The sequence below is a fragment of the Megascapheus bottae genome, chromosome 22 (assembly GCF_031878675.1).
Source record: "Megascapheus bottae isolate mThoBot1 chromosome 22, mThoBot2.hap1, whole genome shotgun sequence".
In the NCBI taxonomy this organism is placed as follows: domain Eukaryota; kingdom Metazoa; phylum Chordata; class Mammalia; order Rodentia; family Geomyidae; genus Megascapheus; species Megascapheus bottae.
In genome coordinates, this window is record NC_143530.1 from 23,646,476 (window position 1) to 23,673,612 (window position 27,137).

A 27,137-nucleotide genomic window follows, 5' to 3' on the forward strand; every position below is an offset into this window, starting at 1 on the left:
TGCACAATTACATGAAGCTGCCCTGCAGAGGTTGTCAGTAGGGAGAGATAGGCGTTGGTTTCCTTGCTCATTAGGGAGAGTTGGGGACATCGTGTGATGTGTGATTGAGAGGAGGTTCTAAAGATTAAAGGCTCAGGTCCTCATGTGCTGTCCTGGTTTGTTTAGTTTGTGTTTTCATTTTCTCTTTGCTGAGTAGGTTGTATCTGAGTGAATTCTGTTTTTAAAAATTTGGAAGCTTCATGGAACCATATGGGCTTATCGATACGTTCTGTAGAGTGGTTTGTGTTTTAAACATTGAAAGAGCATTGACATTCCCTCACCAAGCAGGGGTCTTTCGGTACAAGGTATGGGCTTCCTGTTTCATTTAAGAGTGCTACATGGAAGTTTGCAAAGGGTTCCATGGAGTCTTGGAAAGATGTGGCTTAGCAGTTATATAGAGTTCGAGAGGAGAATGGAGGGCCTGAGTATGTCTTATAGAGTAAATGAATGGGCATTAAACCCAGTGGTGACCGGATGAACCTCAAAAACCAGACTAGAGGGGTCATTCAGTGACCTGATGGCATGTATGGACAAGCCTCGTATAAGCCTGCTGGCATGTATGGACAAGCCTCGTATAAGCCTGCTGGCATGTACAGACAAGCCTTATATAAGCCTGCTGACTCTGTCCTGTTTGCTTTCATTAGATACTAATGGATCTGAAAACTTTGGAGTCAAATGGCTGGGATACCTCCAGGGGAACTGATTAAGGGAAACTCCACCAGCGGTAATGAGGCCAACCTTGAAAAACATCAGAAGCATCGCCTCAGCCAGTGAGTGGATATCAGGACTGCCTGATCTCCATCCCTGTTCAATGTCTAGGCTGAGGACTGCTCTGATGGGAGGAAGGGAGTGGGCGGGGGGAGGGTCCTCATAGCCTGTTCCTATGGGTAAGCCAAGTGGGCTGGAGCATTAGCTCTTCCTCTTCTTAGGAAGCCTCTGCCTTGCTGAGAATCTGATGGGTGTTTGGCTTTGCAACAACCCAATCTTTACTTCCTCAGAAACTGGAGTGCAAGGGAACTAACTGCCTTTGGTTATGCATACCCGGTTTGTAAAATTCCTGCACATGTCACTACAAGGGTATCACCTTCCTTAGCCATGCACAGAAACCACAACTAGGAAAGGGAACACAGGTGGTAAAACTCATCTGGAAGAAAACAGGGTCCTAAAAGATGACTACTTGTCCACTTTAATAGATTTAAAATTTCTTCCTCTCCCATACTTTATTAGAGTCTCATGAACTAACAGGCTTCAAGACTTGATTGTAGAACACAACATGCAGAGGGCAAGGAGAAGCTGACCTGTGGCACAAACAAGCAGAGAAAACACCCCATGTTGTGCTCTATGTGGAACAACTCATTCACTCACACAGATGTCCAAAGTACAGCCATTCATATTTTTAAGAACAATTCCCCATAGGTTGTGGATGGTAAGGGGAAAAGGGAAAGGAATATTATTTTGGAGTAAAAATGACTTGGATTTGCAAATTTGTTCTTACAAGACTAGAAATGGACCTGTATTTCCTCCATGTGATAGGAGGAGGGTCATGATGGCATCTGTCACTGGATGCCCAGGCAATGAATTCTTCCTGACTCAGGTGCTCCAGAGGAGTGAGGCTTAAGGATTCACGGGCCAATTCCTGTGCCAAAGTAAAGCCTCCTGAGCTGCGGGAAACTTTCCAGGTCTACTACAGAAGCAATACTTCTGCTTGAGTAGCAGCCCTGGGGGACTTGCTTTAGGACAGCAGCCACAGGTGTCGGTCCTTTCTCCAAGACGAGTCACCATCACCAGACAGTGAAGCATTCTACAGAACAATGTGGTCCTTGATGGCAAGCACTCATCACCACATCAAGGGAAAAGCTCTCACATGTGGATCTCATGCCTTTTAGGATAACACGGAGCAGAGCATCCAGACTCAACCTGCTAATTGCTCTGCAGATAACCTTTTGGTAAGACACCTTGTGTAATTTCAATATACTGTATAACCTCTTTGAGAGGGTCCAGCCCAACAGGGCTGAGATGAGAAAGGTAGGAGAAAAAGGGGACCTAAAGAAAAGCAGGCCAGATCTAGCTTGCCAGCACAGCTCTAAACAAGTAGTGAGAGACAACTTGGTCAGAAAGGCCTTGCAGGTTCAGGAAGATGCCAGCCTGAGCTACAACCATCTGAAGTGCAGCGGGCAGGAAAACAAGTTCCCATGTTCCTCTACAAATGCCCTTGTTCTTTTTCAGCCAGAAAAGCTGAAGGCAGAAGGTGTGCAATGCTGTCAGTCTGAGTTGGCACCTTAGGGTGCATCCTGTACTGATAATACCTGGAAAGGTAGCAGCAAGGGCTCCAGCACCCCTATGCAACTGGTACAAGTCAACTTTCAAGACAAAAGCAATAGATTAAAGTGAAACCATTTCACTATAAAAGGAAGGAAAGATCAAGAAATGAAAAGGCTATGAAGTTGGATTGAACGCTCTGACCACTGGGCATCTCAGCCCCTGGCCTCCAGGCCCCAAGAAGGCACTACAAAAGCCCCGGGGCCTCCAGAGAGCAGGCAGAGGAGGAGGAAGGATGCAGCAGTCCACCAGCTCCACTCAGTATCCATGGGGCTTGAGAGCAGACCAGGAGGGACACGGGAAAAAGCAGCAGGTGAGGCGGCGTCCTCCGGTCGAGTTAACTGAACACGGTGTTGTGCTGTTGGGTTACCCGGATGAACGTTGCCCTCTTACTGAGCTCCTTGAGCTTGGCAGCACCCACGTAGGTACAGGTCGACCTCAGTCCTCCCAGGATGTCCAGAATTGTGTTGGTCACATCGCCTTTGTAAGGCACTTCCACCGTCTTGCCCTCAGAGGCTCTGAAAGGGAAAGAAAAAAAAAATCAAGTGTGTTTTTCCTGGATAAAAACTCAACTAGAATTACTCCCAGATGTAAGTGGTTTTTATTTTTACTTTTTCAGTCCTTTATCACCTACCAAGTAGGCCCACCACTGAGAGACATCTTGATGGATTTATAGACTTATCCCCAAGATGCTCAGTTCTGCCTGTGGAGAACTGACCTCCTCATTCCCTGTGAGGAAAAACAGATGTGGCCCAAAGCCACCTACACCACCTCCGGCATTAACAGAAAACCCAGAGCTTTGCTCTCCTGAGTGATAGCCATTCACCAGGACCCTGAGGGTCTTCAAAGGGAGCCAGCAGCATGAAAAGGATACAGCATGGACATCTCAGACCCTCGGGGGGGTATCCTGACAGTTCCACACCACAGGTACAATGACTGAACTCCACTAGCCTAGACACCAGTCAGCCCAGGGTCCCCTATCCCCCAAGGCATAGGAGTGGAGGGGTTCCATCAAAGAGATACTAGAGCACAGCCAAGAACTAAGTTAATATGGGGTCATCAGGGCCTAGGACAGCACCATTCATTGTTTTCAAAGAAGGCTTTAGAAAATCAGATGTGCCATACTGTATATTAAGCAATATCTAACTGTCCCCATCTGGGATTTCCTGTGCCTTAGTCAACTGGAAAAATAGCATCTCTTGATGAGAAACTCCTGGCCAATTTTTTTTCCAGTCTTGGGCATGGACTCAGGGCCTGAGCACTGTCTTTGGGTTCTTTTTCTCAAGGCTAGAGTTCTACCACTTGAGCCTCAGCACCATTTCTGGTTTTTTTCTATGTATATGGTAGTACCGAGGAATTGAACCCAGGTCTTCATGCATGCTAGGCAAGCACTCTAACACTAGGACAAACTCCCAGCCCCTTGGCCAATCTTTTTAAAGTTTTGTTTGCTGAATATTCAAGGCTCCCCCTTGGAGTCTTTTACCTCTTGGATCAAATCTAGCTGCTTAAGCCCAGGGCTGGCCTAGAAGCTTTGATAGCCCTGTGAAAGTTCAGTGCTCTGTCCACTAACCACAGACAGACTCATGTGCCCACAATAGCTGCAGTTCCATTCTCTTCAGACACCCCACAGCTTTCACAGGGCTTGCTGGAAATGACCATACACAGCTGTCTCTTTGCGAACTGGCGATATCACCTTTTATTCCGCATTCTCTACTGACACTGAAGTCTGCTCATGGGCAAAACAAAGCTACCTGGACACCTGCCTCCAAGGAACAGCATGAGGACAAACTGGTCAGCAAGAATCATGCCAAACATAAACAAATGTCCAAGGAGAGAACGAGTCAAGACAAGAGTGTGGTTGAGACAGTAGGGTGGCTGGGGTGGACCTGTGGACTAGGCCCTTTTACCTCCAGAACTGAGAGGTCTTGGTGCTTTTCTGTGATGTCTCAGACCTGCTGGAGTCCCCCAGGCTGGCCATCTAATTGCTTCCCAGTACCCCTGTGAGCTGGAGCCTGCCTTGTCCCTCCCTATCCACAACAGCTAGAGGACAAAATGAAACTGTCCTGGAAGCAAAGCATCCTGCACAGCTCCACTTCACCTGGGGACAGAACCCACAATCCCTAGGCCTCCCGACGGTGGCAACAATGACATGGAGAGCCAGGAACCCACTGAGGCAGTCTCCCCATCATTTGCCACAGGGGAAAAAGGATCTCTGAGGCTACGTGGAAAATAATGTGTTCAGCTTCTGACTGGCACTCACGTCCCATTTCCTACCACCCTGCCAGCTCGTCTCCCAGCTGTCCTGCCTGTTCATGGAGAGTCCCTGCCAAACTGGACAGAATAAAAATTGAACTCACCCTATCAAACAACAGAACCCTGGTAGGACATTCTGACCACCTGCCCTCCTGTCACTCCCAGTGGAATCATGTGACTTGACCTCTCACCTTCTCTGATGCACCTGATCAGTTAGCCTCTGGCTATGGAACAACTGGGAGGAAATAGGGGGTGTCAGCCAGGAACAGCCAGGGTTTTCCATTACCAGCAGGGAGACGGAAGCTGAAAATAGCAATGAAAACTGAGGCTTCCAGGAGAAAGGCTGAAGGGGCCCTGGCCCCAGCCAGTCCTCAGCGCTGGCTCAGATGAGAAAAACTGTGCACTGGGGTGAAAGGAAATCTGCTCTGCCAAGGTGCTCCTAGACCCCACATGTGGTTCCAGTGGAAGGGGAATGGGAAAGGCCAGGAGATCTTAGGGGTGGTGGTTTGAAACAAATGTATCAGTGGACGTGAGTACATGCACAGTCACTCAGCTGACTACACACCCAGCTGTCAGCCTGAGGGTTGGAACAAGGCCAAGAAGGGCCGCACAGTTGTTTGTTGTTGTTTTTTTAAGAAAGTCTCGGCCACTGTGTAATAGTCCAGACCACTGTCCATTGGCAGGTCCATTCTTCAACCTGAGTCCCATAGCCTGACCTCCACTCAGGCAGAAAGGAAAGGTGACGAGGGGTGTGGTGACAGAGCAAGAGCTCTTATTTCCCTAGAAAGAAATGCTAACCAATTGTCAGGGTACTCAAGCACACAAAGAATGGCCAGTCAGAGCCAGAAGATGGGGTGTGTGTACACAATGGTCTTACCTGTACTCAGCGACTCCTCCCGCATGCTTCTTCATGGCCGTGTCGGAGCTCATCCCGTAGAACAGCTTGAGCTTCTGGCCGTTCCTCTCGATCACCTCCCCTGCACACTCAGTGTGGCCTGAGAACATCCCTCCCAGCATGACGAAGTCCGCTCCGGCTCCTGCACACCAGGGATGGGGCCAGTTGGAACTCAGGGAAGAGGAACTCTGGCAAGAGCCAAGTCTTTCCCAACACACTCTCCCTGACAGCCCCTAGGCTCAAGATCAAGGCTCAGCCTCTCTGCTGAGCAGCGAAGGGGACAGGCAGCGAAGGGGATGGCCACCCGACTGGAAACTATGGAATGGTTATATGAACAAGATGGCGTGGAGAGAGAGACCCCCTATGCAAGTCGTGTGAAACTATCCACACTGAGAGAACATCAACTTCCCAGAGCACAGAATATGTCATCCTAGCTACCAAGTGACACAACATTCCCAGGGAACTACAGAGGAGACGGGCATACCGACGAGCCCCATTTACCCGAGTTCATGGCATGTGGTAGATGCTCGATAACCAGCTGTCCAAGCAAAAGCAATCCATGGAAGAAAAAGCCACCCTTCCTCAGCCTGGTTACTGGATGAGCTAAGCATGATGGTTTGACTGTGTCCTTGGGTTGTTGATATTTGGAGGTGCAGCTGTGGAAGGTCATTAGCATGAGAAGAGCTCAAGAGGGAGGGGCTGTCTCCTACGATGGCATCTGGTTGTTTTATAGAACAGGAAGAGCAACCAAGATGGCCTGTTTTCTCCATCTCATCCCTACCATATTATAAAGCAGCAAGAAGGCCCTTACCAGGGACCAAGCTGATGCCAGAACCACGCTTCATGGATTTCCCAACCTCCTGAACCGTAGTCAAATAAATTCCTCATCAACTATCCAGCCTAAGGCTGAAGAAAGTGCCATGAGCTCTCCTCCTGAATTCTGAGGGTTCACATAGAAAACAGACTGTCGAGCAGGGTCCAGATGTATTAAGTCACTAGGATCAAAGAGGAAGGGGACAGGACGGGACTCTCAGAAGATGCCAGGCTTCCCAGCTAGTGTGTCCTCCCAGTTCCCAGGAAGGCGTGATCCCCAGCCAGCACTCAGGGGGACAATGTGCAGGATAAATTCCTTTGGCAACAGCGAGCCACAGACCTGCTCCCTGGGGCCTTAACACTAGTGCTGGCTCCTCGATTCTCTTGTCTAAGGGGAAGTACCACAGACCTGCTGATGCCCACAGCCAGTTCCAAATGAAGGTAAGTGGGGCCCGGTTAGTGATTTCCAATATACTCATTTCCTTTCCTAAGCAATACTTTCCCTGACAAGGTCCCGCCCCCTGCGCTTACAGGAAGGGAAGGGAGGGGAGGGAGGTCAGGCACTTCCTTAATGCCCTGTTGCTTTGAAGTGCTTAGCTCCTGCTCAGAGCAGCACACTGGTGGGAAGGCTTAGGAGCCCCAGATGGAAACCTATGCAAGTTAAGGAGATTCTGTTCACACATAACAAGAATGCCCTTGGTTGGTGAGCTTTAGGTAACAAGAGACAGGAGTAGTTGTTAGAGTTCCCAGAGTTCTCAAGGTAAGACTGTGACCTTGTCATTTGCCTCTGAGGCCCCAGGCCTCTCATAAAATGGAGAAGCTAGCTGGGTGTTGGTAGCTCATGTCTGTAATTCTAGCTATTCAGGCTGAGATCTGAGGATTGTGGTTCAAAGCCAGCACAGGCAGGAAGGCCATGACACTAATCATCAGAAAACAGGAAGTGGCACTATGGCTCAAAGTGGTAGAGTGCTAGCCTTGAGCAGAAGAGCTCAGGGTCAGCACCTAGTCCCTAAGTTCAAGTCCCATGACTGACACACGCACACACACAAAAAGAAGACCAGGAGTCTGGCCTAGTGGTAGAGTGCTTGCCTAGCATGCACTAAGACCTGGGTTTGATTCCTCGGTACCACATACTTAGAAAAAAGCCAGGAGTGTGCTGTGGCTCAAGTGGTAGAGCTCTAGCCTTGAGAAAACCCAAGAACAGTGCTCATGCCCTAGTTCAAGCCTGGCAAAAAAAAAAAAAAAAAAAAAAAGGAAAGAAAGAAAAAAGGAAAAGCTGAAACAGACTCTGTATATATCCTTTCACACTAAAATCTATGGTTAAACTGCGATTCTTTCCAATTTTTATGACTGGCTGCTAAAAAAAAAAATCTTTCTGTTAAGGGCATTCTCTATCAGAGTGCTTGTTCAGAAAACAAAAACAATTTTTTTAAGTTTCCTATCATAAGAAAAGAAATTGTTAGCATCAGGAAAGAATGAGAATAGAGAACCTGGTCTCAGCCCCCTGTCACCACAGGAGACGTAGTAAAGCCTCCATCCTTGCAGCGGGCTCTGACTTATGAATGGTGTGCAAAGGGAAGCAGCCAGTGTAAGTGCTCTTGCACTGAGGTGCAGAACTACAGTGGGCACTGTTGCCCCCTAGTGGGAAGCAAGCTCCTAGCCTCAGGCAAGAAAAACAGAGCAAGGGATTCCTTCCTTGCCTTGGGATTTTCTCCAGATCGATCCAGAGAACATCCTGTGGTATCTCCACATCAGACCTGGCACTCGCCTCTGCCACAGACTTTCCCAGTGAAGAGATCATTCCCGGCATTCAGAAGGTCACCCCAGGTCTCCCTTCCACAGAACCAAACAGGAGCCAGGATCTTGGCCAACTGGGAATGCAGGTCATGGAGAGAAAACTTCACAGGCTCAGAACTACTCGCAGGTCCCCCTCCTTCCTCTTTCCATCCAGCCTAAACCCACCTTCCTTCCTTTCCTCCCTCATCCTTTTCCTTACCAAAGGCTTTGGCGACATCTCCTGGACATGTGCAACCACCATCCTTGGAAAAGAACAAGAACAGGGTATCAATGTCAGAGCTTCTCTCCCTGGGATGCAGTGACTGGGAATTTCCATCATCCTGCCCCAGCCAAAGACCTGGCCCAAATAGCTGCTTCTGGCTTCAGTCATTCTCCTGGAGTCCACTTTCCATGCCCCAAGCCCTGTCCAGTTACCTGCGTGTATCAGAGCTGGCACCGCCCCGCCCCTCCCCAAGCTCAGGCAGCCTGTCTGGGAAGGCAGCAACATCAGCAGCTGAGCCCAGGTGGGGGGAGGGGCTGAGCACCATACTGTGCCAGACCATCCTGCCATCCTGGCTTATTTGGGCCACTTCCTTTTCCCTCCCTGCCAGGTAGAAAATGAGGTTTATTTAGTACAGAGGGCTGGAGAATGTTGAGAGCTGAAGAAATGACAGTTACTTCATCTTACAGACACCCCATGTGTCTTCTGTGCTTTGTGTACTGTATCTTGTTGCTTTGGAAGGCTACCACTGTCCCTGACAACCTGTGCTGTCTGCCTCCTGCTCAGGCAGAGAGGTGGAAACTGGTGCCCTGGGCTGCAGCATGGTTTCACCTGGAGGGGGAGGAGTACATTACACACCAGCCACCCAGTTCTGCTACATGCAACTCCTTGTTTCCTCACCAAGAGACCCAATATATCCCGTCTGCTCCCTGCCATTCCCAGGGCAGCCTGAGGGAAGGGCAAGGAGGAAGAGGAAGGTGACAGCATTTTGGACTGGCAGCTAGACATTCAGAATATCCTCAGAGCAAGGGGACAGCAACAGAGCCCACCGCTTGGTATGGGTCTCTCTGACGGGGAGTGCCTGTCCCCAAAAAGGGGGACCAGGAACATTTAGGGGATGAACAGAACACTGGCCATGCAGGCTACCGTGGGTGACAGTTTGTAAGACAAATCCCATTACTCTGGATCTGGAGAGTGTCTACAGAGAACTGGGGTGAACCTGGGGTGCTTGGTTTGGATTTTCAGCAAAAGAATATATAGTCTAGGCTGGCTTCAAACTATCTTCCTGCTCCAGCCTCCCAAATGCTGGGATTACAGGCATGCATCTCCACGCTGGGCTCTGGAAGGAACCCTTTTTTTTTTTCAAAGGTGTTCTGTCCCCTAATGGGAACACGGGCCTCTGTGGCTCCGGCCTTTTCTAGCAGCTTATTAGGCCTGTCATACTGGGAGTCAGAGCTCAAAGCTGCTTTATTGCTTCCTTGGAGTTCTGATCAAAGAAGAGGCACTGAAGGCTTGCTCTTGTGAGTTATAAACATTCTCTGGCTGGGACTATTTGCTCAGATGAGTGTTCTGTTTTGGTATGGCTCCTCTTACCTCCACAGGCCTAGAGGTATAATTGACGGGAGGCAGGCTCTCCATACAAGGTATCTAAGCAAGCCTCCACATGAAGACAGCAACAGGGCCGAGCCCAGACACCTCGTCACCATTTCCTAGCTCCTGCACGCTTGTTTATTTTCTCTTTCAAAAGGGCAACCTCCATCTGTCCTTCACTTGCCCTGCAAATTCATTTTCTAGGTGCTTTTCTCTTTTAAAACTGACTCTGTACAACAGGATCATAGCAACTTCAATCAAAACCTCAAGGAGATAAACACAGGTACCCATTAAATATAAGTCCCTGACAGTGTGTCTTGGAAATATTTGTGCTCTCATGTAAAACTGACCCCTGCCACAGGCATCTCATGGGGATTGTGGGGGAAGGAGGGTTAGGAGGAGTGTTCTGAGGCTCCCATGGGATTTGGGGCAGACTGGGACTAAACAAAAATCCTATCTCCTTTCATGACCAACCACCGTTAGTATGAGTACATGATGGGCTACAGAAAAGAAACTGTCATAGTGTCACCCGACGGCTGCTCGTATATGCACTGTGAAATGAACAGTGGGGACCAAGCAAGCCAGCTTCACAGGACGCCTTGTGGTGTTAAAAATATATATATACCTAGAGAGGCCTTAAAATATGTGGAGAAGGTGTACAAGTGCTATGCCACTTGGAGGCTCTCATCGTGGGTCATGGAACCAACCCCAGGGACTCCGTGTACATAAAAACACTGGCTGAGAGCCCATGCTGCTGGCTCAAACCTGTAATCCTAGTCACTGGGGCCTGAGATCAGAGGCTCCAGGTTCAAAGCTGGCCCAGATAGGGAAGTCCATGAGACCCTAGCCTCCAGTTAACTACCAAAAAGGCAGAAGTGGAACTATGGATCGAGTAGTAGAGCACCAGTCTTGAGAAAATAGTATGAGTTCAGGTGCAGCTCCCAGGCCTTGAGTTTAAGTCCCAGGACTGGACACAGTAAAAGCACAGATTTTAGGTGTGGCTCAGTGAAATGGCATCAGACCAGCAAAGCTCAAGACCCTGAGTTCCAAACTCAATACTGCCAAAAAACCCCAAACAAAACAAAACAAAACAAACAAAAACCCACTGATATTAGGTGGAGGTCGTGTCATGGCTGGTGTCCTTGGCATCATCCTTCTGAGAGCTTCTGCCAGAACAGTGTGTGCCAGTACTTGCCTCCTCTCTTCCCTGGGCCTGCCCTCACGGGTCTTCAACCAGCTGCTGGCAGCCTGCCAGGCACTCCCTCTCTGGCTTGCTGCTACAGGTGCCTCTGAGGTCACTCTTGGACTCGGCGTCACCCCCATGTCCTCCACTGAAGGCTTCCATGACCTGGGGGCTGACTATTCAATGTCTCCCAAGCACCTTGAAACCCATGGGAACCTGTGGTGCCTCCCTCTCCCTGTCCCCAGCCCCTTCAAACATCTCACCATGGCCGAGACTTGCCTAATGGCCTCCTCAAACAGCTGCTGGAACTGTGGATGGCTGTGAAACACAGCCCAAATCACCTCCCTTCTTCCCCCTGCTCCACCAGGGAAGCCCATTTCATGTTTCTCAAAAATAAGCCCACACACTGGGTGCTGCCCTGCTTGGCCCTCTCCCACGGCTCCCCCATGCCTCTAGGAGAAGGCCCCAGTTCTTGTCCACACTTGGGTGTGGCTATCTCCACACTGAGGTGCTTCTCAATTCCTGCTTCCTTTCCATCTGCCATGCTATCATTTACCCTAGAAAGTCTGTCCTGATTCCCGAGATCTGAAAGACCTCGTACAGGTGAGACTATCCCCTAGGCCCCACATTCCCTTTCACATGGCCATTTTTTCTATCTTAGATTGTGACTTTTGGTTGTTGCAGATGGAATTTGTTAAGCCTGGAATAGAATGGATCCAATGAGACGAGACCACAGTCATCTAACAAGGGGGACTGCAGTCACACATGGGTGCACGTGTCAGGCCTATGCCTATGGCTTGGCTGCCACAGGCTGCACACGCAACAGGGAGTAGGAAAGGGGCTGGCACAGCTCCTTCCTGCAGCCCTGCCATGGCCTGCTGCGAGTTTCTAGCCTGTGCCTTGGTGTTCAGCCTGGGAACTTTGTTACAACCACCCCAACAACCCTCCCCAGGCTCCCTGGAACCCCAGAACTGCGTATAGAACCCCGATAGTCCATCGGCCTCCCACTACTGTCACCAATCCCAGGACCGGCCACCCTCACAGCAGAAGGTATGGGTGGCAGTGGTCTCTGTGGGGTGTCACTGTGACTGCACTGTGCCCCTGTCCCACCTCAGCCCCCAAGACTCACGGAGATGATGTGGCCCTTGAGGCCGTGGGCAGAGTCTGCGCACTCGATCACAGCGCTCAGCTGGGGGTAGCCCACCCCGGTCTTGGTGCGGGTGGTGCAAACCGAACCTAGCAGAGGAAGAGATGGTTTCACACCATGGCCTGGAACACACCACGAGGCCAGTCAACATTCCCAAGGCCCCACTCCAGTGATGAAGTAACCTTTCCACGGCCCAGGAGGCCTATCACCACACCAAGCTGGCCCTGTGTGCCTTTAGTTCTCAGACGCTTTCACTGTCAATGCCCACCGCCCCCTGTGGCATCAGCTACCTCCTCCATCCTCAGTCTTCCTGCACCCCAGTCCCCTTCTAGGGGTCACCCAGAATCCACAGTCTGCTGTGGCTTCTTCTCCTTCAACTCTTGCACTCCAACCTCCCAGCCTTGCCTGTGAGACAGAAAAGCCAACACCACCTCTAAGGCTGTAGTCACGATGAAAATGCCAGAATGGCTTGGCCGAGGCCTTGCCTATAGCAAATGCTGAGGAGGAGCCAGCTCAAGTGAATTACTCTGTCCTCCCTCCTGTGTCAACTCTGTCCCCAAAGTCACTCAGCCATTTCTCATTCTTGATCCGCAGTCCACCTTACATCTAGTCCTTTCTGCCTCAAGTTTCCAACTGGGTGAGATCTCACTTTTCAATATGTCCAAGCAGCATCTGGATGCCTTCCTGACTTAGCACCTTCCTTCCCCGGCAAGCCTTATTTGGAGTGTTTTCTCCCAGTTAAGTCTGGAAGATATAAACATCATCAGTGTTTCCCATCCTCTAGAAAGAGACACCCTCATGCTTTACTCAAATCAGCTAGATCAAGCTCTACCTGCACCCCGTCTCCTCTCTCACCAGCTCATCTCAACCTGCTGCTTAGCAAATACCCGTCCCTTCCTTTCTCCCTCCCTTCTTCCCCTTCTCCCTCCCTCTCTCCCTCTCTAACAGTCCCCCCTGTAATAAGCCCCCTTTATCCAGCCACAAAGTTCTCATCTTTCAGGCTTCCTCTTAAATGTCACAGCCCCAGGGAAGCTGTTGTCACAGCATTTCTTTCTAGAAGTATTTAAGCAATTATTCCTGTAATGCTGTATCTGTTTTCCCAGCTGGATGGTAAGCTCATGGACATTTACTACCCATTTACACAAGGCCAAGAACAGAGCCTGGCACACATTAAGGTCACTATAAATAGGACTGAGAGGAGAATGCATGGACTCCAGATTGAGTGACATCAGGTCCCGCCACCATTGCTCTACCACTCCCTCGGCTCCTCCTGTGTCCTCTGATGTCCACTGCAGGCCCAAGTTGCCATTCTTCTTGCCCAGAATTGGTTAGAAATGGCCTCAAGTGAGTATACTGTGAGAACCACCAACAACAGTGCAACTGGAAATCTCCCTGCGTGCTGAAAGCTTGGCTATTTCATCATGCCACAGGCTGGTCCTCAATATTCCTTGCATACAGACTCTTTCTCTGCTCAGTCACAACCCAGCGGGTCCTCTGCCTCCACTAGCATTCCCCCCGTCTCCTCCCATTGGCTATGGTCTGCTTCCTATTTTGGCTAGCGTATTTGGTGGAAAATACTCCTTTAACCTCTGTTGTTGATGGGGGACTAACATTAGGCCTCCCATTTGCTAGGCAGGCGCTTTCATGCCTCCAGCATGGGCGAAATCTTGCTGGTGAGGAGTGTCAATGGTGATAACAGCCCAAGTCCTGAGTCAAGGACAGATGTATGTATGGCTCCACAGGTGGGATCCCACTGGCAGTGCTTGGGGCAGGGTAGGGGTGAGGGGAATCTGCTTTGTCCTCATGGCTCAGTATTGTACTCCAGGCATGGCGTACTAGCTACCTTTCTCCCAGGGAACCTTCCAAAAAATCCTTCAACTCAGTCTTGTAGCCCCAATTCCACTTCCCCGCCCCCAGGTAACAGGTGCCTGAATTCTTAGGATATGAGGAAGGGGATTTAAATAATAGATTCCTGGACCTGCCAGACCTGTGCCATAAGCTTGGAAGACTCTTTGAACCCTCATCCCCCCTTCCCCCAACCATGAGCCTCAAGCCCCTCCACCCCAGCCCACATTCACCAAGCCTCGTGTCTCCCAATTATCCTCAGGTCATCATGGAGGCCCCCTTCAACTCTCCTTTAGAGTTGATTCAGTCTTTTGATATCATTTTCTACTCTTTCTTTAGTCTACTACCCTCCTGCCTCGGTTTCCCAACAAGCGATGCCAAAAAAAATGACTCCTTTTCCTAATGCTGTATGTGGGTTTTGTGGGGGGTGGGGGGGTCTCTCAAAGAGTCACATGAACTCGAGTCACTGGTGGTGTGCTCACTGATTCTTCAGCCTTCCCCCTCCTCTCAGGAAGAGGTGTATGGACCATTAGCAAACCTGAAACCAGCATTTATTAACATTAACCTTGGACTCAGGTTATCCTAACCAGGCCAACCAGCTCAATGCTCTCTCAGGAGTTCTGTTCAGAAGCTCTGTGTTGTTTTCTATTAGAAATATGCTTGATGGCACAGTTGAGGCTCTCATGAGTCCCCCTCTGGCCATCTCTGGTCCTCCCAAGCCCCTGTCTTGCTCCGATGGGCCTTACCTGGACCAACTCCCACTTTGATGATATCAGCTCCAGAAAGGATGAGCTCTTCCACCATCTCTCCCGTCACCACATTCCCCGCCTGGGGCAGAAAGAACATAGACCATGATCGTGAATGCAACTTCACACCTCAAAGCCAGGATATCCATGTCCCACAGAGGGACTACCAAAAACACTGAACCCAAGTCCTTATCACTGAAAAGAAAATGCTTCCAAGGAAACACCTCTCCCAGATGAGAAAATATCCAAGTATCCTGCCCTGGGACTGGGTTTACAGCTAGGTATGAAAGGGCAGGTGATTCTTTAGACACCTCCTGCCTTTGACACATGCTCCTCCACAAAACACAAAGCTTCAATACTAACTATACACCCACAAGCCAGAAAGTAGCAGTATCAACCCATCAGAACCATGCATACGGGTTGGAAATAAGAGTCTAGAACATTAAAATAACCCTTTTATTACAATTTTCTGCCCTGTGGATTCTTTAACTCATACAGGATACTTGCATGGAGAATTTGAATGGTGTAATTCCTTAGGCTAACTCATAGCCCAACAAAATGAATACAGGGGAACAGGTACTCAAAAGGTGACAAGTGGGGCTGAGAGGAGGGGGAGAGATATGTGCAGAGAAGAAGTGGAAGGGCAGATACAGTCAGAAAATATCTTACAAAATTAAGAGAAGCGAGGAGAGGGGTGGGAAGAATGGGAGGGGTGATATGGACCAAGAGCACTGTGTTCATAAACTGCTTTGTTGAATGGCAATTCTTTTGTATAACTACTTACAATAGTAAAAATCAATTTTGGGTTTTTTTTTTAAACTGAGACAAAGTTGACTTGAACTTCCTACATAGGTTTAAGGGCTACCTCAATACAAACACCAGCTGACAATGGAAAAGGACCACCCCACAAGAGGGCTGTCTCAAAGGACTCCCCAAATCCAAAAGAAAACTCGGAATACCTTCAACAACATAAGGGCAAATGACAAGTCTACATAAAAAAATAATTGCAAGCACATGAACACACACATTCATACAATTAACAAATAACCAGGTAAAGAAAAATATATGCTATTATGAAAAAGGGTTCCAACCCTCACCACAACAGACTGGGAAGCAGCTCTGCCTGTAATCCTAGCTATTCAAGATCCAAGTTCAAAACTAGATAGGCAAACAAAACTCCAAGTTTCTTATAGCCAAACAGCAGGAGAAAGCAGGAACGAACAGCACCATTCTTTAGCAAAAGAGCTAAGTAAAAGCACAAAGCCTTGAGTTCAAACCCCAGTACCAGCACACATAAACATATTGTGCACACCTACACCCACCCACACCCTCATATGAATCCATTAGCAAAACACTGACACCTCTCAGAGTAATTTCCAAAAGATACAAACAATACAAGAAAGAAAAGATTTAGGAAAACGGGGCATATGTCCAGTCTCAATAATGAACAAAATTAAGCAACCAATGCTGGCCTGCTTGTCACTTAACAAATGATCAGTAATTGTAAACAATAAACACAGAAAGACAAAACATCAGATAGACATTCTACCAGCAGCAAGAGTCTATTTTTGGCGAAGCTTTTCCTGGAAGGCAATTTGTCTACAGAAAAGAAATGCAAAAAAAATATGCATATGCTTTGACTCATTGATTCTAAGATGCTCCCAATGAGATCATAAATAAGGATGGAGATTTATGATACATCATGAGTTCAAGTCCCAGGACAGACATACACATAGGTGTGTGCTCATATGAACACACACCCACACACACATACAATACACATGCAAATATGGCTCAAGCAAGAGCTTTCCCCATTTCTTTGACCATGTGAGTACACAAGAAAAAACAGACAACTTTGAACCAGGCAGTAAGTCTCATCAAACACCTAGCTGGCCTTCAACTTGACTTCTAGCTCCTCTAACTATAAGAAATAAATTTGTTATTGATCAACTATAATGTGATAGTAACTCCACCAGAGAAGGAGGAAGGGGAGGGAAGGAGAGGAGGGGGGAGTCTTAAAAATGTTCCCAGCTTCCATTTAGGCCCCCTTATCTATAATCAATAAAGCTCACAGAAACACAGGATGGAATGTGGCCCCCTTCTCCTGGGCAGTTATGAGCAAGTCACGTTAACTCTGAAGCTCAGCTTGTCCTGCCATAAAATGGGGACCAGTGTACCTGTGAGTGGTGTCTATAGAAAGTGCTACCAGACCTTAGCCCAGTGTCGGGCTCTGAGTGACCCCAGGAAATGTCAATCCCTCTTCTTAAGACACACCCAATTTTGAGGATTTTTTTTTGTATATTTTTGGTCAAATTCAAAGAACATTTCCTACTATTTTTAAGTGTATCCCTCAAGGGCAGAAAGTACAGTCATACAGTTGTACAGCCATCACCATTATTCATTTCTAGAAGTTTTCCATGATTCAAACATAGTATTCATCCATTCACCCACATTTGCCTGGCTTTTACTGGGGCCCACTGCCAAGAGAAAACATTCCACAGAATGAAAACAGCAGGGGTCTGCCAGGAAGCAGGAAATGGGGTTGGATTTGACCCATGGACAGCCACCGCCAAATCCAGCAGAGTGTGACAGAGCACCCACACCAGTTACCCTTCTCAGCCGAGAGGCCTGGACTACAGCACCTACATATGTCATTTATCACATGGCTGGATATTACCCCTCCTTCCCTTCAGCCACAGTATCTTCTACCAGAGAAGTAATATCTTAATACTTAAGAATCCTTTTCTGCAAAAAAGAAAAATATTCTTGAAGCTGGGTACTCACGGCTTAATAATCCTAGCCACTCAGGAGGCTGGATATCTGAGGATCACAGTCAAAGCCAGCCAGGGCAGAAAGTTTACGAAACTCTTATCTCCAATGAACTACCAGAAAACCGGAAGTAGAGCTGTGGCTCAAAGCAGTGGAGAGCTAGCCTGGAGCAAAAACACAGACAGTGCCCAGGCCCTGAGTTTAAGCCCCATGACTGACCCCCCCCCCCAAAAAAGCGGGGCCTAAAACTGTGGCCTAGTGTTGCCTAGCATGCATGAAATGAAGCCCTGGGTTCAATTCCTTGGTACCACATATACAGAAAAAAAACAGAAGTGGTGCTCAAGTGGTATGGAGCCAGCCTTGAGCAAAAACCAACTCAAAAACAGTGCCAAGGCCCTGAGTTCAAGCCCCAGTGTACACACACACACACACACACACACACACACACACACACACACACACACGAGTTTTTAGCCGAGCACAGTGGCTCATTCCTATAATCCCATCTACTCAAGAGGCTGAGATCTGAGTGAGGATCTTGGTTCAAAACCAGCCCAGGCACTCTTGGTACGTGAGACTCTTATCTTCAATTAATCACCAGAAAAACAGGAAGTGGTGCTCTGGCTCAAAGGGTAGGGTGGTAGCCTTGAGCTGAGGAGCTCAGGGACAGCACCCAGGCCCAGAGTTCAAAAGTTCTTGAAAAATCCCTGCATTATCCTCTCCCTCACACACCCTTCCTCTTCTATGGCAAGACTGGAAGACTGGTGTTAGGTGCTTAGGTGACTGGTAAGAAAACATGGTAATGGTAATGATGAATCGTCCTGGCTTCCTGACCCAGAGCCCTACTGCTGCCCACTTCTGCCAGGCACTTAGGGAGAATGTCTTGTCACAATGACCATAGTAACCACTCTGCATTCAGACTGTATCCTTCAGTTCCCCAGTACTGGATAAATGTGAATGCAGCCCCACAATGCCTCCAAGTGCTGTGAGAGAAATTACCTTTTTAAATGCCCCCAAAACTCAGGGCAGAAATGTACCAGAGGCTTCCAAATGAGCCACTCATTTCAGGGGTCAGTGCAGGCTAAGAATGGCCTAGGAATAAACATCTACCTTGCCAACTTCTACTGTTCATTGCCCAGGAAACCAACAAGAGCAGAGAAACGCCTCCCTGGAGGTGCTAAGGGGGCCCTGACTACTGGAGGAACTCTGTTCAAGCTCCTCCACGATCCCCTCCTCCCAGTAACCCCTACCCACCTCTGCACTGGCACCAGCACTCCCACCCTGTCCTACCCAACCTCCCTCCTTCCAGCACGGCCCTGCCTCCTCACCCCAAGGGTGAGTTAACCAGCCCTGAGGGCTCTGTAGCAGGCATCTTAGCACACCCCACTCTACAGCAGGGACAGCTCTTGGAGTGAGCAACAGAGGTTATGGGGGTGAAGGGAGCAGTATTCTCCCACTTCTTAAAACAGCTCCCCATTTCTCCCCTATGTCTTCTTCATCTCTGGCTCCGTTCGCAGAGCGGTCCCCTCCATGGAACTTAAGATTTGACAGGCAAGATAGCATTCTAGGCGAACCCAGCAAATATTCTCTCTGCAGCCTCCCTGTGTCCTGTGTTAATCATTTTTTTCCAAGTGGGGAAAGTGACATTAGAAGGCATGTGAGTCCACAAAGTGAGGAGCCATCCTGACTTCTGTCATTCCCAGAAGTTCAGAGGAAAAGAGCTTATATTCTGGCATTCGTTCAGAGGAAACGAGCCTGCATAGCACGTGCAAGGCCCTGAGTTCACTCCTCCATCACACACACACACACACACACACACACACACACACACACACACACACACACACACAGGCAAGGATGCCTCCGGGATAAGGGACTCTTGCTGTGCCTTTTGGCCTTGTTGCAGGCACAGCAGGAAGGCATCATCTGGTAAAGAACCACATCCAGAACCAGAATCTGCCTACACCTCAACCTTAGACTTTCGGCCTCAGGAAGCGTGAACAATAAACACTGGTTTGTTGTTTGACGGTATTTTGATAGCTACCTGCAGGGACTACAAGAAGTACTATGTGAGTGGTTTTAACAACTTTACAAACAGCACATTGTGGGACATGAGACATGCGCTGCTGACAAAGCCAGCTACTGGGAATCACAAAGAAGCCGTCAAGTAAAAGCAGATACAAAAGACACACAGGACCACAACTTACCTAAGGGTAAAAAAAAAAAAAAAAAAAGGTACAGCACAACTAGATGCAAAAGAGGACGCATGGTTTGCCGGGGGCTCCTGGGTATAGGAGGGTTTACGGGCTACTTATTTAATGACTACTTATTAACGCTCTGTTCTCAATGTCCTATTTTACAATTACGCCTTTTACTAAAATGGAACCAAGAAACCGTGAGATTGCCGACCTGAGTCCTTCATAGTGATTTCTGATCGTCACTAACCAGCCACCCTGCCACCGTGTAAATGGGAAGAGTGTCACTTACACTTCTTGAGCCATTCCCAACAGAGGTGAATGTAGCCAAGTGGATTCCACCACTGCTGCAGGGCGCCTGGGCCCCTCTAACAAGGACAGAAATGACATGTCCTGATCAACAAGTCCTTGCTGAGGTTTCTATATACTCACACGGAGTCAGACAAGTTGCCTTTAATCCCAAGGGCTATTTATAGGCTACCCCATCCCAGCTGGACCTTCAGCTCTCCTGGAAGTCCACCTTTGTGTCCCCTCATTTACATGATCCAACCGAAACTCGCCACCAAGGGCTGGGGAGAGGAGGGCGAAGAAGACAGGTAGAACCTCATGCCTAGGGTATGGGTATAGACAAGCAGCAACTTTGCTTTGTGGTCCAGCACAAGCCCACAGGCCAACCTCCCCACCCAGAGATTGGAGGCAGGGAATTGGTTAGCAGTGGAGATGACAAGGCAGGCGGGGTGTGTTCAAGTCTCCTTGGGCAGTGTAGACTTTGCCTTCTGATGGATCAGGCTTCAAATCCCAGCTTTTCTGCTAAATGTTGATGTGATCTTAAATAATTTCAAACATCTAGCCAGGCACCAATGTATCTGCCTGTAAATCCTAAACTACATAAAGGGATGGAGGTTTGAAGCCAGCTGGAGCTGAAAAGTTCACAAAACCCTTTCTGAAACCATCGCTTGCATCTGTCACGCAGCAATGACAGGGAATATAAAAATAGGTAGATCACAAGAGCGAGGACTCAATATTTGCATACCCAATGCTATGGACATGGTATTGGAAATATAAACACAACTACATAGACATAAAAACTTATGACTCTATAATGTTTTATTACATAGATTAATATGTATCTATGATATATAAACCCTTAGCCTAATTTTGATTATGTTCTAAAAACTAAGTACCAGTGATTGTATATAGAGATTCCCTTCTTGAATACTTGTTTGTTAACCATGTCATTTGAAATATGATATAAAAATCAATGTTGATAACTTCTTTAATAAAAAAATAGGTAGATCATACCATATGCATGCCTGAGAACACCAATTTCAAAAACAGCCAGCCAAATACAAGGCTGGAGGTATGGTACAGCAGAAGAGTACCTGCCTACCCAGTCCAAGGCTGTGAGTTCAAACTCCAGTACTCCCAGAAGACCAAAAAATAAAAGCAAAGGGAAAATAGAGAACAAATGTCAGCATTTAGGATTTCTTTAGTAAATCAATGATAATTGTGCCAGGAATTGTGCCTCATATCTGTAATTCCAACTACTCGGGAAGACAGGAGATCCTAAATTTGAGGCGAGTTCAAACAAAGTAAAAACAAAAGCAAAAGAGCTGAGGGGATAGGGTAATGCTCCTGCTTTTCACAAAAATGTAAAGATAATTTATAATGCTCCCGAAACACAGGAAGTTCTTGTTTTAATAGGGAAAAAGATCTCTTTTTCATAACTCAGAACATATCAGTAAACAAAATGCATGTGTGTGGGCAGGGGGAGGCTTGCCCATGCACCTACTATGTAATTCTCAAGCCAAAATGACCCAGAACCCTATCACTAAAATCTGACCCTGTCATGAGATAGCACAGATCCCACAGGACAGAGCATAGGTGTCTCAGTTTGTTTCTATCCAGTACACAGATTCAAGGAAACACACTCATCATTATTCTGTTAGTACAGGATGTGGGCAGATGAAGAGATATGCCCAGGGGTGAGGGCTGGGGAGACAGGAGCTAGAGCTCAGAAACCCAAGAATTAACACCTAAGATTTCTTCCAAACCCTTACCTACAAGAGCTTTAGAAGTTCTATCTCAGGAAGTGGGGGACAGATGTCTATGGTGGAGTTTAGATATCAAGTGTCCAAAAGGCTCAGGTACCAAAAGTCTGGTCGGTCCCCAAAAGGTGGCACTGCCAGGAGGGGACTAGATCACAAGGGTGTTAGCATCATCAATGGACTAACCCATAGATGAGCTGGAGATGGTCACCAGAGGTATAACCTGAAAGGTCTGACTATGCTCCTTATCCCAATTCTTTCCCAGCTGCCATAATGTGAGCAGGGCATTTCCTACTACCATGATGCTCTGCTCCTCAGGCCTTTAGCAGGGTAGGAAACCCAAAACCTTCACGTTTCCATCTTGAAGTTGTTTGTTTTTTTTAAGATATTCTATAATCACAATAGAACGTGACTACTACAAACTCCTATATTTCAGTGTTCAACAAAACTTACTACTTAAAAAAAAAAGAAGTCAGATGTCCTGAGGTAGAGGGTAAAGGACTTTGTTTCCTAGCCCACTTCTAACCCTGGCACAGCTGCCTGACTTGACACATACAATTCTCCCTCCTTTCTTCCACTACACTGAGAGAGTGAGTGCAAACTACCTTCAGCTCTCAGAATTGCCTTCCTGTTAAGACTGAACCCCACAGGCAGATGTAATTCCTCCTCCCAGCCTCCTTATAATGCTGAAAGGTGAAGAGAAGGGCATTCAAAGCTGCAAAGCTACTTTTCCAGGAAGTAAAAAATATACACTCTTTAACTATTGCAAAAAAAAAAAAAACTGGGGGTGGGGGGAAAACACTCACATAAAAGAGCTAAGTCAAGGAAAAAATCTTAGCTTCAACATCCCATCAACCAATCTGCCATCAACGATCGACTTTTATGAAACCTTCATTCTTCAGATTTCCAATCTTTGAGCTGAATTTTCCACTATCTGGTTTAGGTGTCACATGTTAATGGAGAACTCTGCCCCGTGGTTTCAACTTCAAATAACATTCTTTGTTAAGTTGTAACAAAAACACCCCTCCTTTTTTATTTTTTTGTTTTGTTTAACAAATCACAACTGGATGATATGTGGCCAACTTAAGGAGCCAACACCAATACCAAGTAAGATTTTCTACAGAGGAAGGCTAGTTATCACATTTCCACAATGCTGCCTATCCTTTTTCCTAACAATTCCCCAACTAGTATTCTAAAAGCAGGTACAAGAAGCCATGAGAAGGAAAATCAGCTCCTACCCCTCTCCCACCCCAATGTACAGAGCCTCTCTGCTTCCCCATCTTGAGAGCTTTTGGCGGTACGTACCATGATGGTGTGCTCAGGAAACTTGGCCCGGACCAGTTTCACGAATTCCACAAAATGTTCTGAATAACCGTTGGCCACATCCAGGCAAATGAACTTCACCTGGGGGATGGCATCCAGGATGCTGCTCATCTTTTCCAGATCATTCTGTCCACTTCCTGAGCTCACAGCTACATGCTGTATCACAATGGATGAGGACAGACAGAAGGTATATTGTCAGTACCAACTTTGGACAAAAATAGCAGCCCTTGGAGGTTCACCTTGATCAAACACAAGGAACCTGCTCAAAGCCAGGCGACCATAAAGGGAGAGAAACATTCCCTAAACCATGTAAACTCTGATCTCCCTTCTACCCGAGAATCACAAAGATCCACAAAAATGATTTAGTCAATGGAATTCTTAAAACCTTCAGTGAAGTGGCACTGTGGCTCAAGGGGTAGGGCAGTAGCCTTGAGCTGAAGAACTCAGGGACAACACCCAGGCCCAGAAAATCTTGTCCTCAACCTCTGTTTCATCTTCTCAAGCTTCTGGCAAGGAACTCTGAATCATGTAGTTACATGTACACATGTATCTTTGCAGAAGAACTTGAGGATAACTGGGAAAAACAGGGAAGTTCCCAGAGGATATATAGGGATCCTAGTCTCTTTGAAACTGAGGCCTAACCCCCAGCACTATCTCATTTAGGGAGCAGCAACTACAGATCAGATCCAAGATTGTTTTTAGTGGGGATAGAGGGAAGCCCTGTGCTTTAACACAGGGCCCACACATTGTCCCTTAGCTTTTGTTCATAGAATGATAGCATTCCAGCAATTGAGCTCAACTTCTGGCTTTTGGTGGTTAGCTACAGATAAGAGTCTTACCAACTTTCTTATCCAGGCTAGCTTTAAACCATAATCCTCAGATCTCGGCCTCTTGAATAGGAAAAATGCCAGCTTACAGCACCCACACCCAAGAAAAAAAAATGCCAGTCCTGGGGCTTGCACTCAGGGCCTGGGTACTGTCCATGAGCTTCTTTTGCTAAAGGCTAGTGGCTTTATTTTTTCGGTTTATGTGCTAGTGAGGAATCAAACCTAAGGCATCTTGCATGCTAGGTAAACACTCTACCACTAAGCCACATTCCCAGCCCCCAAGCAAATTTAAAGGTGCAACTCTGACTTCAGAGAACTCCCGCCAGCCTGGGCTCAGAACCACCTGCCTATACTATGGGGAAATTTGTTCGAGTTATAATAGGGTTTTTGTATTATCCGTTTGGTTTTTTTTTTGTCTGAGACTGGGACTCAGTACCTGATGCTTGTGATTACCGGTTAGAGCTCTACCAGCTAAGCTATGCCTCCAACCCTGTGTTACCATTTTTTAAATTGCTCCTTTATTGGGAGATATGCAATTTATCTACAGAGTACTGTCAATGGTTTTTGAACATACTCAAGAATTCATAATTCTTATAGCACAATTAATATTTTATAACATTTCCATAATTCCCCAAAATAAACTCACACCCTTTTTTTTGCTACCTCTTTCCTTCTCTTCAGGCCCAGGGAACCACTAAGTCATTTACATCTCCACAGATTTTGACTAAGCCAAACAAAATCAGTGAAATCATAGATATGGCCTTTTGTATCAGGCTTTTTCCCTTAGCAAAATATTCTCAAGATTCATCCATGTTGCAGCATGAGTCAGTACTTTATTCCCTTACATGCTGAATAACATTCTATTTGTCAGCTGGTGGGACATTTTTGTTTTTTCTACCTTTGGATTATTATGAATCATACAGCTATGAATAATCATGGACCAGATTTGGGGCAAATACTTGTTTGCAGTTCTACCGGATCTGTAATCTACAAATGTATTGCTGGGTCTTATGATCATTCTGAGGTTTCACATTCTGTGGAATGGCAGCCTTGTTTCTACAGCAGCTGTACTATTTCACCTTCCCACTTTCCATGCACAAACCTTCCAATTTCTCCACCTTCCCAAAATACCTCTTATCTTTTTGGCTCTAGCCACCCTAGCAGCCAGATTATTAACTCAAAAACAACTTTCTAGCATTAGATCTTTCATTTGTTTTTTACTTTTCTTCCTTTACTTTGCCTTCTTTCTCTCCCTCCATTTTTTTTTCTCCCTCTTTCCCTCCTTCCCTTTCTTTTCTTCCTTGAGACTGGGTTTTATCCTCCAGCCAAGGCTGGCCTGATTCAGCTTCCCAAGTGGTGGAATTACAGATGGGTGTTGCCATGGCCAATATCAGATTCTTTTTCTACAGGAAGAAGACACAATCAGGCTGAATCTGTAATATGCCAGACATTTTCGGGGGATGCTATAACCCCCAACGATAGAGTCACCAGCACTCAGTGAACCAAGCAAGGAATCATTTTAATAGCAGTGCAGCAGCTACTCTCCATCTTAGGGTTGATAGAGAGCCGCCTCAGCCTTCAGTAGGGCTGCGCTTTTAAAGGTAAACATCACACACTGGTGACTATGATGCCCATAGTCAATAACTACAAGGATGAAACCCCTTGCAGGTTTGTAAGCATTTTTACAAAAACAAAACAACTTGGCAGCTAAGCCTGCCATGTTATTATAGGATCCACCTAAAACATCTCGCAGAAAACACAAGTCTTCCCTCAAGCTCTGGTGATATAACACTTCACCTTCCTCTGGGACATATGAAATGGGCTGGATATTCTGTCTAGATATTCTGTGTCTGCTACTTCAGATACTTCTGGGAGCTGAGTGTTCTCTTCCCCTCATAGCCCCTGTCATTTCAAAGCAGACTGTGGTCTTACCTGCAGACATTCAGGGTGATTGGTGGCAAAGTGCTTCCAGTCATCCAGGGTGTAATGCTTATGGACTGCAGTAAACAGAGAATGCTAGGAAACAGAACATTGCTGTTAAGGAGAAGCCAAAGGAGTCCCTTGTCCTCCTCCAACTGCAGGTGGTGAGATAACAAGACGAAGGCACCAGGCCCCCCTGCCATTCATGCTTCACTGGCTGTGAATAGGAGGCTAACAGGCAAAGGTGTTAACTAGTAAAATCACAAAACTCTCCGGTACTAATGTGATTGCATAGTACAGCCTTCAGGACCTCAGGTCCAGGCTCACCCAAAAGACAAAGGAGGGCTAAAGAGGTTCTCAGAGCTCAGTACATAACTTTGTTAACCCAAGAGCGGCACGGATTGGCCCAAAAGAAAGCTAGGCAGATCCTGGGCCCAGAAGGACCATCCTAAGATGAACTTCTGCTTAAGCAACCCTAAAGGACCTTGCCTATGTCTGGAACATTTTTCTTGTCTTTATAACCTAAAGACCTTTTGGTAAAAATCTACAACTACCAGGCAGTTGGGGCTCTTCAAAGTAGGCATCACATAAATGGTACTCATAAATGTCGGACTACTAACCTAGCCTTTACCTCCACTGTGTGCCAATATGTTACAAATATTATTTCAGCTCATTCTCAGAGCAACAATGACTGGTGTTAATAGCTTCATGGACAGGAAGCAATTGCTGGACTGGAAAAGGGTAAAGATCAGACTTAGATTGTACTGACAATAGAGAGTTCATCTCCTGGTGCCTATTTCCTTGCACAATCTCACTCGAATTTTACAACTTAACTTGTATGGACCCTGTGGTTCCTAGAAATAGAAAGTGATAACACTCACACATGATTATTATGTCTATGAGCACATACTCTCTCATTCTTGGAATCCCTTTCTCATGAACATGGGGGAAGGAAGGGTGTGCACAGCAAGTTCTAGGTTTGTTTTTTTTTTCTCTTCCATGTACTAACAATCTGATATGTTCATTAGCAAGTTATTTATCACTGCTTGTGTCTGATAGCTTTCTGTACCATCAAAAAAAAAAACTTGAGATAATTCACTTACAAACAGGAAAAGGTTATTCTGGTTCCCAATGTTAGAAATTACAGTCCATGATCAGTTCAGCCCCATTCTGGGGTGAGGCAGCACGCTCTGGGGAACTATGTGGCAGAGCAAAGCCACTTCTTCCCTCAGAGCCAGGAGAGTCAAAGAAAGCAAGGAGACACTGTGTTCCCACAATTCCCAGTGAAGGCATGTCTCCAATGCCTCAACGAGCTCCTATCAGGCCCCACACCTCAAGGCACTGTCCTGGTACTTTCACACATGAACCCCTGGAGGACACTTAGCCAACTATAGCATATACTACCATATAATTCACCAGCAGGAGTGATTGATTAGCCTCTAACCCAA

The 27,137-nt window shown here is 47.1% G+C and overlaps 1 protein-coding gene across 1 annotated transcript in view; it reads right to left on the reverse strand.

Annotated features, from left to right (window-relative positions):
- Positions 1 to 2,052: 2,052 nt before the first annotated feature.
- The window catches only part of Gmpr (guanosine monophosphate reductase), a 32,660-nt gene continuing 7,575 nt past the window's right edge, over positions 2,053 to 27,137 (reverse strand). The window contains exons 3-9 of the mRNA XM_090356352.1: positions 25,702 to 25,785; positions 22,925 to 23,098; positions 14,608 to 14,689; positions 11,999 to 12,105; positions 8,316 to 8,358; positions 5,489 to 5,648; positions 2,053 to 2,876 (exon numbers count right to left, since the gene is read on the reverse strand). Coding sequence (XP_090212478.1) covers positions 2,696 to 2,876; positions 5,489 to 5,648; positions 8,316 to 8,358; positions 11,999 to 12,105; positions 14,608 to 14,689; positions 22,925 to 23,098; positions 25,702 to 25,785 — 831 coding nt within the window. The 3' untranslated portion in view covers positions 2,053 to 2,695. The remainder of the gene's footprint in view (positions 2,877 to 5,488; positions 5,649 to 8,315; positions 8,359 to 11,998; positions 12,106 to 14,607; positions 14,690 to 22,924; positions 23,099 to 25,701; positions 25,786 to 27,137) is intronic.